Source organism: Gopherus evgoodei, chromosome 2 (genome assembly GCF_007399415.2).
Source record: "Gopherus evgoodei ecotype Sinaloan lineage chromosome 2, rGopEvg1_v1.p, whole genome shotgun sequence".
Classification (NCBI taxonomy): domain Eukaryota; kingdom Metazoa; phylum Chordata; order Testudines; family Testudinidae; genus Gopherus; species Gopherus evgoodei.
In genome coordinates, this window is record NC_044323.1 from 188,943,064 (window position 1) to 188,956,116 (window position 13,053).

Sequence of the window (13,053 nt, forward strand, 5' to 3'; positions counted from 1 at the left end):
TCCCTCCAGGTGGGACTGGTTGGAATAACAGCATATCTCTCCACTACAGTGTGGTGCCATGTTCCCATTCTTTTCTTTGAGGTACAATGAACCTGGCCAGCCTCTACCCCACTTCCTCCTCTCTCCATGATGGCCAACCCACCACACATCCTTCTCCAGTGGCTGCAAGTGCAAGGGGGCGGAGGGGGGCTGCAAGTATGGCTGGCCAGATTGAGTAGCAAGGCTGAAATCCCAGACAAAAGTGAGACCAAAGGACAGGTATGTGGATTGAAGCTTTGACAATGGGAATAGGGGCAGGCAGACTGCTCAGGTAGTGGGCTGGACAAGTCAACAGGAGCTAAGGGAAGCATGGTTCTGAGGTGGTGGGAGGGGACCAGCCCCTGGGTGGAGAGGTTAGATTTTGTGGGAGTGGGAAGCAGAACAGATGGTCAAGTAGGAATGGAAGGCAAGATGCGTAAGTAGCACTGAGCATGCAGCTCCTGAGCTAGGTCTGAGGAGGGCTATGAAAGCTGAAGAAAAGTCATAACCTCTCCCTCTCATTTCTTACCCTCAGCAGAGGACTTATTCTTGCAGATCCCAGCTTGTTATTCTCATGGTCTCCAGCCAGCTGGCATCCTGGATGGGGCCATCAAGCACAGCTAAAGAAAGGCAATTTTTTCAGAAGTTGGAGGAGAGGGGCAAGGAAGAGCTGTGATGAACTGATGTTATGATCAGATAACTGGGGTGTGGAAACTGATAACGCTATTGGATAACATTGAAAATAACAAGAGAAGATGTTCTTTTAATTGAGTCCTACTCCTACATTTAACATACCATCCTGGCAACACAGAGGAGACTTAAGAGATGGAGGGAATAATTGCAGTCCTCAATCTGCAAACTAAGCTGCGGGGACTGGAAAAGGGAGCTTACCCTCTACTGCTTTGTTTTTCCTATACTAATAATGTCTATCCTGATGTGAAAGGGGTGGGGGAGTCCATGTTCTTTCTCCTCCACAGGCAGATCACTGATAATACTCTAGGGTGGCTATGTGGATGTTGCTGAAGAGTGAGTACCATCCATCCTCAAACTATACAGACTGTGCCAAGGTTCAAATGACCATGGAGTTAGAAAACATAGTTGACTCTATGGTTAAAGAATTGAGTGGGTCCCTCTTGCCTCCCTCCCCTCCTAAGCCTGGACCTGATTTGTTGGGGCTCCGGGAGGTTCTGAAAGGACATCAGCAGTAACAGGATGCAGATTTTACCATTCCCTGTCTGTTCTTGCTCCTGTAATGTCACAGCTAGGGAGCCAAGCTGCTGCCTACAGGACCGGAAGAGGAAATTAGGAAATACCCTTACAGAGAAATCCTATAGAAAACTATTAAGTTTCTGTAAGTTCTTTGCACTGTCCTATAAAATGTACTAGAGAATTATAAATACGCTATGGAATTCTACAGGATGGTTAAGAAACCCTATAGAAAGGATCTCTTGTCTATATTAAATTTTGTTGGTTTTAGAGTAATTTGAAACCTTCTTAACTTTCTATAGAATCTTCTTGCCTTTGTCCCTATTAAAGTCTATAGACATTTCCCATAAGGTTACAAAATATGGTAATATTGTCCTTAAAGCAACTAAAATGGGTTTATAAAGACCAAGTTTAGTCTCCTAGGTCACCAGTAATGGCCTCTGAGCAAACATTTATGGAAGAGCCATACTTTTAAAAGCCAGTTAATAAATAACTAGCAAATAACTTTTACTGATATTTGTTTAAGGCCCATATGCTGCTTTTCTGTGAGTAGACAGAACAGGGATCCTGGCTGGGTGTGCATGGACAGGAGAAATGCCTCCCCCACTGCATCATTCCCCTTACCCTGCAGAAGCCCCTTATCAGATATCTTACAGAGTTTGAACCCTGCAGTGTGATGGCGCATACCCAGTGAACTGCCACTCTGCTACATCAGCCTGAGGGAATTTAGTGAGTAAGTGAAAGCTGGCTCCAGGAAGCCATTTCAGGAGTAACGGCTGGTGGAACTCTGGGTCCATCAGGGGCAGGAAAGAGTCAGGAGCTCCTAAGGCAGTGCAGAGGCATGGGGCCTATGCAGAGATGGCTAGAGATCTGAAGGTCAAGAGAGCTGAACCCCATCCAACGTCCATGATGTGTAAGGGAGAAGCGGAGGCAGTCTTCCCCAAAGGAGTGATCTGATAAAGAATGGTGGAGTGTCCACCATCATCTCTGATGATGACAGCACCTGTGAGGATACCTCCAGACTACCTGATTTATCTGTCTTTTTTCCTAATGCTCCTGTTGCGGGGGCTCCCACTTCATGGTGGGGGCCTTTAGCTGAGGCTGCTCGCAGCCTAGGCATTCCATTGAACATCTCAGAAACCTTTTGTCTGGAGTAGAGTGGAGAGACCACAGTCAGCTGGCTGTGATATAGTTGTAATAAACAGCTCTCATGCTGTTAATTAAACGCCTCAACTCTATGGCAGCTGCTTTTTCCTTCCCCTACTTAAACCAACCAAGTGGTTTTATTCAATTACCTAAAAGGTTACTGGGGTCTGGTATCTTAGAATAGGTCAATTATGGATCTGTATGTTATATTTATCTAACAGGTTGGCCACAGACTAAAAACTCGTAATTCATAGGTGTGATAAAACTAAAAGCAAGTAATTTGCAGATATAGTGTTCTTTATGTGAACGGCACCTTCTACTGAACAAATGCAAGCAAAGATTTTCAAAAGCAGGGACCTAAAGTCAGCCTCCTCAACCTGTATTTAGGCATCTAGCTAAGTGACTGGCAGGATTTCCAGCAGTGCTCCCAGTGTAATCAAATATATTTCTAAATTAAGACAATGGGAGTTGCTGAGTATCAGAACTTTTGAAAATCTTGCGACTTACAAATGAGTTCTTTAACGGCCTGGTCCAAATCCCATTGAAGTCAGTGGAAGTCTTTCCATTGATTTCAATGGTCTCTTGCTCAGGCCCTAACAGTCAAACATTAGGCACCCATTTTTGATATTTGGCAGTGCAATTCTCCCTCTCACTTCAGCACAGATGTGACTTTAATTTCCATGAAGAGTTGGAGAATCCTAGTAAATACTCTGGAACTTCTTTTTATTGTTTTGGTTTCTAGGAAACTTTTTGGAGTCTTGTAGGACATTTTGCTTTTAATTAAAATTCACATTTTCCATGCAAAATATAAATTAAGGATGACTCCCTCCCCCCCCCAAAAAATCCCATGCATGTGTCTTTTTCAGATGCCTGTGCAATGCCAACATGAAGGATTCTTGTTTTAAGTCAATCCTCCCATTGCTTCTAAGTGTACTTGAACTTCTAGGTCTACCTATGTTTGAATAAAATATAAAAATGTGCAAACCAAAATCAATCTTGCAAAACTGTTTGCAAGAATACTGAGAAAACACACATTGGCACTGCAAAAAATACACCAAGACTTCAATAGCACTGTACAGACAGCTCCAAGGGCTAGATGCCTGTCATTATTGCAGCCTGATATGCAGATGTCATTCAGATCACACTCATTCCCCCTAAACAGGATGATCAGGTGACTTTGGTGGGCTTGAGATTCAGGCCCTTAGGGAAGAGCCACTGTGAGAGATGCTAAAATAAATATCCCCAGCCAGATATCAGAGGGGTAGCCCTGTTAGTCTGGATCTGTAAAAGCGGCAGAGGGTCCTGTGGCACCTTATAAACTAACAGATGTATTGGAGCATGAACTTTTGTGGGTTCTAAGAGCCCCTGGTGTAGTTAGCGGTGTCCTCTCTTTGCATCCCTGCAGCTCTCAGACACCAGGGAATGGGGGTGGGGTTGATTTTTAACTGGCAGGGGGTTCAGCTGTGAACAGCTGTTTTGCAGTGGAGTTTTCTCTCTCCCCTTCTCCCCCCCCCCACCCAGCGGCTCGGGCTCTGCCCTTCCTCTCACCTGGGCCCATGCGCGCGAGCGCAGGGCGTGTCGCCCTGCGGGCTCCTCTTTAGAAACTCTCCTGCCCCAGTCAGTCGGAGCAGCCGGCGAGCTGCAGGGACCGCGGGCGGGCAAAGCGCTCCAGCCGCCGCCGGGACTTGGGCGAGGTCTCTTCCCCTGCAGCACCATGGACAGCAGCCCCCTGGAGCAGCTGGACGCCGCCGGCTTCCTGCATATCTGGCAGCGCTTCGACGCCGACGGTGCGGGAGGTTTGCTCGCGCGGGAAGGGAGCGAGCCGGGGGGCGCGGAGGGTCCCGGGACTGGGAGGACGGGCCCCTGTGGCTGGGCGTGGGGGGGTCTTTCGGCCCCAGGGGTGCATGCCCTGTGCCTGTGTGATGCACGTGAGCGTGGTGCCCGAGTCTATGTAACATGAAGCTGGGGCTTCGTATATGGCTGAGACTTACCACCTACTTCTGCGTTTCCCAGCTGTGGCAGATGTTCCCTGCGCCTGGGTAGCCCGCAAGCAGGTTGATAGCGTTAACACTGGGCAGCAAAAATCAGGACAAATGTTCTCTTTGAGCACCAAGAGAATTTTTTTTTTTTGAATCAAGTACTTGCTGAGCATCCACCAGCACTGAGTAGCTGAATCAGTCCTTCCAGGAAATCCTGAACTTCACAGGGTTGATCTTATATACACAAGGGAAAAGAATTTTAACAATAAACTTCCCTTGCAGAGAATGCACTGGGAACACAAAATATTTTTCTACTCTGTTACTGCTTCTTTTTTCCTTTTTTTTTTAACCAAGATCTCTACAATAGAATAAAGAAAAAAATAAAAATATTAAAATGCTGAGACTTTGAATTAAATATAACAACTTCCAACTTTAAGCGATGTGCCATAAGATAGGAAGGATGAATAGACTTATTTAGGAATAAAGAGAACATTGCCCCAACTTGGCACAGTTTCTGTAAACAAAAATGGTTCTATAGTTCCTAAGTTGTGCTTAGAGTTAGAGCAATAATTATGTCTGTTCAATCATGTATGTTTTAATTGTATTTAGACAATGGTTACATAGAGGGGAAGGAGCTTGATAATTTTTTTCATCATCTACTGAAGAAACTGGGCACATCTGTAAGTACTTACCAAATTACATGCATGTGAAGACAATTGCGTTTAAAAAGGTTTTGTGCTCTTTGCTCTGTGACTACTAGTTTCCTTAGTGAGACCAAAGATAAAGGGTTTTATTTTCTCCTAGCAACAACAGGTGCTAGGAGAAACAGGTGCAATAACTCTACCAGTATTAGAGCTGTTTATTTTCAGTCCAACATCTGTTACTCACTCCAAGGTTATAATTTTGGCACAAACCTAATCTCCTCTTTGAAAGCTTGAAGGAAAATCCATTTAGATGATAAAAATGGAACTGAAATTCTTTAATATAGATTTTAGTCTTTGAGGGGAAAGTAGCAAGTATTTATGCTTGATTCAAAACAATGCTGATTTGTTAATATGATCATTGACTTTGGAAATAAAACTACCATAGAACTCTTCCTGCATTAATTTTAACCAGAGCTTATGAAGAGTTATGCCTTCATTCTTAGAAGTGGCTAAAGGATAAATATATGAGTCAAACATACTGCTCATAAGATCAAGACTTGTGTATCTTTGTTTGGGTTTGGTTTTTTTTTTGGCTCTGTTTCATACTATTTATCAGTGCTTCTCATCTTATGCTGTCCACATATCAAAAAGTACAAAAAGTTTTATGCCAAAATCTCCCTTTTCTCTGTTATCTTCAGTTCATATTTTGCCTTTGAATGTCAGAGAGAACTACTACCACTGAATAAGTCTGTCCTAGAATTTGCACAAAGGTTACATTTAAAAAATTATCTTTTCACTACGGGATCAAATACAAGAAAAAAAAGTCAGCATCTCTTAAAATAGAAGAAATGGGCACAAAGCAAATAAATGTGAAGCAGCTCCATTAAATAAAAACAGATAATAAGACAGAAAAAACAGGCTAGTTAAATCTGAACAGATTTCTGATTATAACATGCAAAATTAAGAATGGAGGTCTTATATACTCCAATTTGTAATTATTCTAAACAAAACAGAACTTTTGTTTCATTTGCAAAAAGAATAGTTTTATTATGAAATATTGTTGGCATGTATAGAAAAGTCTATTTAGATATAAATTGCATAAAGGCAGAGAGGATTCAGAGATGAGGAATGAGAATGATTATGGATATAGAAATATTCATATGAAGAGAGGTTGAAAAGACTGTGATCATTTTTTTAAAAAGGAGATAAAATTGGAAGCTTCCATTCTCCGTGCTTCATAACACAAGAAAAAAGGGCATTGAATTAAACTGAAAGGTGGCATATTCAAAACTGATAAGTGTTATTTCACACAATGCAGATATTGACTAGAACTCATTGCCATAGGATGTTATCAAGACCAAGAACCTAGCAATATTCAAAGAGGGATCAACATTTATATAGATAAGAATATCTAGATTTATAACAATGCTAAAGAAAGTATTGGAAGAAATATGAGACTTCAAGCTTTGGGGTTTAAGCCAAACTTTAATTATGAGGTATTAGGAGAAGAATTTCATAGTGCAGATTATCTGATGTTTGCCTGCTGTGGGGTTTCTTGCACCGTCTTCTGAAGTGTCTGGTGCTGGCCACTGTAGTACTGGACTAGATGGGCCATGAGACTGCTGCAGTACAGCGGGTCCTATGTTCCCGTGATTATGTATCACACACAGAGGTCTATGTGAAGTCTGTTTCATGACATGAAATAGGACATTACATACCAAAACAGTAGTGCACAGAAACCAGTATCTACAGGGTTCATAATGGAGCATATTTTTTCCCTTTGTTAAACAGGATACATAATGACAACTCTCATTATTGCCAAAAGTTATATGTTCAAATGATTTAATTTAAATCAGTCTTCTCCTTTCTACATCTCTCATTTTCTATATCTACTGTTGCTATTATAAGAAAAAGTTTCACATAAATAAAAACCCTCTGAATTAAATTTAAGGAACAGATTCTGTCACACTTACTCATATGGAGAGTAGTATCTTGCTTTTTCAAAGGATTCTCAGTGAAATCAGGGGGAATGGTAAGGTGCTACTTAACAGTGAGGGGGCTAGTATATGGCCCTTAAACAATATGATCATGCATTGCCTTGCATCCCTTCTCCTGATATCCACAATTCAAGAAGGATGTTGATAAATTGGAGAAACTTCAGAGAAGAGCCACAAGAATGACTAAAGGATTAGAAAACATGCCTTATATTGATAGACTCAAGGAGCTCAGTCTATTTAGCGTAACAAAGAGAAGCTTAAGAGATGACTTGATTACAATCTATAAGTATCTACCTGGAGAACAAATATTTAATAATAGGCTTGTAGATCTAGCAGAGAAAAGTATTATACAGTCCAGTGGCTGGAAGTTGAAGCTAGACAAATTCAGACTAGAAATTAGGTGTAAATTTTTAATAGTGACAGTAGTTTGGAACAATTTACCTAAGGTCACAGTGGATTCTCTGTCCCTGACAATTTTTAAAACAACATTGGATGTTTTTCTAAAACAGTGGTTTTCAAACTGCAGGTCGTAAGGCACTGAGTCACGGCAGCTCAGGTCAGCACCTCCAACTGGGCCGTTAAAAGTCCCGTCGGCAGTGCTGCCCAGCTAAGGCAGGCTAGTCTCAACCTGTTCTGACACCACGCTGAGCCCCAAAAGCGGCCAGCAGCAGATCCAGCTCCAAGGTGGGGGGCCATGGGGCTCTGCACACTGGCCCTGCCCTGAGCACTGGCTCCCAGCCAATGGGAGCTGAAGGGGGGGTGGTATCCCTGCATGTGAGACACACGTGGAGCCACTTGCGTGCCTGCACCTAGAAGCTGGACCTTCTGCTGGGCTCTTCCAGGACGCAGCATGGTTGCGGTGCCAGGACAGGCAGGAAGCCTGCCTTAGCACCCGCGCCTTGCTGCTGACTGGGAGCCACTCAATATAAGCCTGTGCTTCAACCCCAATCCCCTATCCCACTTTGAGCCCCGCCAAACCCAGAGCCCCTTCCTGTGCCCCAAACCCCTCATCTCCAGCCCCACCCCAGAGCTTGCACCCCCACCCCAGAACCCTGACCCCCTCCCACACCTCAATACCCTGCCCCAGCCCAGAGCCCCCTCCCAAACCCTGACTCCCTCATCCCTGGTCCCACCTCAGAGCCCTCACTCCCACACCTTAACCCTCTGCTCCAGCCCCAAGCCCCTCCCACAGCCCAAACCTCTCATCCCCAGCTCCACTGGGTCACAGGCATCAACAATTTTCTTCAACTGGGTCACCAGAAAAAAAGTTTGAAAACCACTGATCTAGAAGATATGCTCCAAAAATCATTTTGGAGAAGTTCTATGGTCTGTGTTATAATCTGACCTCCTGTGCATAATCACAATGGTCCCTTCTGGCCTTGCAATCTCTGATCTATTTTCAATTCTCATTGTTTAACTAATGGCAAAATTATCTCAAATCCATAGGGAAGTATTCTGCTTTCCCTGCATAGGTGGATCTCCCATTGAGGCTGCTCAGTAAGTCTGAGAGTAGAATTTTGTGCTTTGATTGGACACTCCACAGGGAAAGGACTTTTTTTTATTTGTCTCTTAAGCATCATGAGCATCGTAGCACTGTATATGAATGACTTATTTTTGTATAATTATCATATAACATTATGTTTACCCACCATTTTTCTTTCTGTACACATCACCTATTCCATACGTGCGTCCTGCTGATGTGTGAAGAACCCCTTCCCACAGTGGAAAAAGTCAAGGGCCCCCATGGAACTATTTTTCATTACCCTAAAGAAACACATTGCCTACTGATATCAGCACAGGGCTGGGAGCTAGAATCTCTGCATTTTAATCCTAGTTTTGACACTGATTCCTTTTATGGGCACTTAACCTCTATGCCTCTTCTACTCTCTGCTACAGAGAGACAATAACACTTAATGACATACCTTGCAGATGCATTACAAGGATTAATTAGTTACTATTTCCAAAGTGCTATACAAGTGATAAATAACTATCAGCTCTGGAAGTTGTCTCTGCTTGAATAGTGAACAGTTTCATAATTATATTTTTTCAACCTCCGCTCTCTAAGCTATTATTTTCCCCCTAATGACCACTGTAATCTGTAACTCATTTTCCCCAGCTTCTCTGCTATATCTTTGTCTGACATTAAATGCAAGCGCATCAAAGCAGCTGGGGAAACAATTAAAGACAGAGTCTATGAGCCACTTGAGAATCAGATTTGTGGATTACGAGCACCAGGCAAGAAAGAGGATTCAGAATGTGTCACTAGTGTAGATGGGTCCAAACCAAAGTCTTGAATCTAAATATCTTTGAACTTTTGAGGGTGTTTTGAAGCAAAGGAAGATCTGAATTTTGCAAAGGGCCCCTAACTTTATAATGGGCCAAACCAAATCCCAGATCCAACCCCCACTTTCCTTATCTAACTATGAAAAGCTATCAGGTCATACAATTCTATCATAACTCCCTTGATTTGCAAGTAGATGTAGATTAATGGGCCACTTCACCTTAAATGGTCCCTTGAAATCTGTTACGTACTTATGCTAAACAATCTGTTCAAACCTTGTATTTAGCAGTGACAGGTCAAGTTAGTTTCCCAGACCTGAAGAAAAGCTCTATGTAAGCTCAAAAGCTTGTCTCTCTCTCCAACAGTAGTTGGTCCAGTAACAGATATTACTTCACTCACCTCATCTCTCTAATACATATGGTATTATGTTATGGTAGGATTCTGTAGTCTAATTACTAGTCTATACTGATGGGCTAAGGACTAGATCCACAAAGGGACTTAGGCATTGCAATGCTCAGTGTTGCAGTGCCTAACTTATAGGCATCTTGCTGCACCCAGTGGAATCCACAGCCTCTGAGTTAGGTGCCTACATGCCCAGTGCGTGGAAGAAAGAGTTAGCTGTCACAGAATGGGATCCACAAAAGACCATCATACTGAGGCCTGGTCTACATTACAGGGTGAAGTTGACGTAAGCTGCGTTGCGGTGATCTAGCTGTGGAAGTATTTTCACTTAAATTTGATTCCCAAGAACATAAGTGCCTCTTTACTCCGATTTAGTAAATTCCCCATGTGGCATAGAGTCACAGGCAATGTAACTAGGTGGACGCAGTGTCAGTGTGGACACTGCATTGCTTACATCAACTGTTACTGGCTTTCAGCAGCCATTCCACAATGCCCCACACTGACAATACAATCGATACAAGTGGTCCTGGTGAGGATGAACACCAACAACACAAGGAGCAAAGTGTGCACATACATCCAAACAATTTAATAACTACGGTGGCTGTATGCTGAGGTAAGTTAGGTCGGCATAATTCTGTAGTGTAGAAATGGCTTGAGCAGGGTGCTGCCTAACTTAGCTAGTAGGAAATGTCAAGGAGAGAAGTGTGGCCTGAGTCCTGCCCCTCTCAGGGAGTTTGGTGCTGCAGAGAGGCAACTATCACTGCTTGGAATTCACAGCTCTCCTGGAGTTAGGTCCCTAAGCACTTGTTTTTTTGTTTTGTTTTGGGTTTTTTGGTTTTTTTTGTTTTGCAAGAAAAACACTCTGTGGGGTGGGAATAGGAAATGGTGGCAGCTTCCCTTGTAACTTTTAGCCCAATGACTAGCGTATTCACCTGGATGTGGGAGACCCGGGTTACATGTCCCCTCTGCCCCGCCTGATGTGGAGCAGGGATCTGAATGTGGGTTTTCCCAGTTCTCGTGAGTGCTCTAAGCACTGAGTTATGGAATAGTCTGATGTGGAGCTCTCGCCTATTGAAGCTGGTTCACAGGCTATAAAAAGCATAATTGTTCACGATACCACACAGCTTTCCTAAGCAAGCATGTTTATTCTTAAGGTGAAAGCATTAGAGAAAATATATTAAAGTATTAAAAGAACTTGCCCTCATGCTAATAAGCTTACCAGAGATCACCCAGAACCTTCCAGCCTCATGCAGGGAGTTGTGTTTTTTTGCAGCCATAGGTTTGTAACTACTTTTAGCTCGGAATAAGCACATCCATGAATCTTAGAGTCACGCCTCTGACCTTGTCCTCATGTAACAGCTGATCAGCAGACAAAAGGTCCCCTCCTCAGGGCAGAGCTTCAAAAGGCTGAGCTATTGCATAACCTGAGTGAGTAACATTTGCATGGGCCTCTCCCTTGAAATTTCCTGGGAAACCCACTTAACTTTAAAAGTTCACATTGTTTCAAGTAGTCCTTTGAACCTCATAACACTTCCCCGAGTTTACATTAGTCACATCTCCCTCCTAAACAAGTTACATACAGTCCCACAATAACACATGAACATTTGCATTTTTAATATAGTAAACACCTAAAATACTTAAACTTACTTCAGTAGGGTTTGTCCAGGATACTGCTGGAAGTTCCCATTTCTGTCATATGTATATAGGTCCTGATTTCCAGTCTGCCTTTAGTTCCATTTTTTTGAGTGGACATATCTACTGGTTCATTTTCCACCCACAATCAATTGTAGACAGTTGGTCATATACATAAGATTTGTGGAGGAATAAATTGGACCATCAAATATTTGTGCCCACAATTTGTGGGTGCAAGTAGAAGGCTAGCTTTTTTTTTTTTTTTTTTTTTAAGAGGCTATTGTAGTTACTCTGCATAGGAGGCACTTAGCACCTGCCAGATTCAGGCTTTCACATGAATTCAGTTCTCACTGGCTTATGTGGGAGTTGCATTGACTGAGATCTCAGTCCTGCATCTGGCTCCATGTGAACACAGGGCTTTCGTGCATGCAGCCTGTTAAAGGATAAGATCCTAAGTGAGGTCTGAATTAGTCCAAGGATTTATTTTTCCAGTTTGGCAGATACTGACAACTAGCTGCAGACAGAATTGAATGGTGCAATCTGCCTGCCTTTGTACCAATGAACAAGGGAAGTTGGGAATTTAAAAACAAAAAAATCACTTGCAAACAAGCATCTTTCAGTGCTTTAGACTTTTCCCCCCTTCATGTGATGTACCTACTTAACTGCAGGGAAAAATCTTATTTTCCATCTCCTCATGTGGGGGAGAATGGCAATTGTTAATGACATGAGCTGTTCTTGATTAAAGTGATACTCTCAAGGTTGGCATATCCTAAATTAGACCTACCCTTACATCAAATTCTAAAGTCCCTGTGATTCTCTGCACATTTTATTTTTTCCAAAACAAATGATTCATCACTGTGTTTTCATTAAAATAAATCACTACCAGCAGCACAGCTCTCTTAACAAGCAAAGAAATATGAGAGAACGTGGGGGCAAGGGCACCCAAAAGAAAAAAGTGTGATAAAAGGAGAGAGATTACTATCAAGTTTCCAGAAGGTTATGGACAACCATCTTTAAGAAATTAAACACTGTGGGAATAAAAAGGTAAACATGTCCTTTCCATCATAATGAGAAGTATGAATATTTCAATTACATTTCTGATGTGAAATATTTTTAAAGGGTTTTTCACAAAATTGAAGGACAGGATCAGATGTGAAGAGGGGAAAATGTACTTACTATGGTGGGTTCAATTACGGTAATTGTCCCATGCAAAGCTTTGTGGAATATTATCCTTAATAAGAAATGTTCTTGTAAAAAAAATTGTCCTTAAATCAAATGATTTATGATAAATGCCATGGGCCATATTTTTTACAGCTGTTTATATTTTCATAGCAAAATTATATGATCTTTTGTTTGCTAATAAGATGCATGTTACGGACTTGATCCTAAATAGTGGTGTGCCTTCAATTACCATAGGCTTCATTGGCCATTGAGAATGCTCAGCTGCTCTCAGCACTCCGCTAGATTGGGACCTAAGCCAGTGTCTTTGAAGTTTTTATTGTTCATATGATGATAGCTAAGGGGTAAAAATCTTTTTTCCAGACTTGGGTTCAGTCACCATTATAATCTAATACAGATCATAATTCTTTGAGTAAGGTGACCTTTCTTTTTCCAAAATGAAAACTGGAGTCAGGCATTGCTTTTTATTTCTGTAATTTCTATCAATTGACAGTAGCTATCTGCCCCTCCTCCTTTCTCTGTCACGGATAACTATCGTATTACCCATGGCTCCTAAGCTTGCAAACTTG

General features: G+C 42.3%; 1 protein-coding gene across 2 annotated transcripts in view; it reads left to right on the plus strand.

Moving 5' to 3' along the window:
- The first annotated feature begins 3,853 nt into the window (after nt 1–3,853).
- The window catches only part of SCGN (secretagogin, EF-hand calcium binding protein), a 50,513-nt gene continuing 41,313 nt past the window's right edge, over nt 3,854–13,053 (plus strand). The window contains exons 1-2 of one of the 2 annotated variants that reach the window (XM_030549539.1): nt 3,854–4,157; nt 4,959–5,029. In XM_030549539.1, coding sequence (XP_030405399.1) covers nt 4,085–4,157; nt 4,959–5,029 — 144 coding nt within the window. In that variant the 5' untranslated portion in view covers nt 3,854–4,084. The remainder of the gene's footprint in view (nt 4,158–4,958; nt 5,030–13,053) is intronic. The other variant, XM_030549538.1, reaches the window with a different exon arrangement.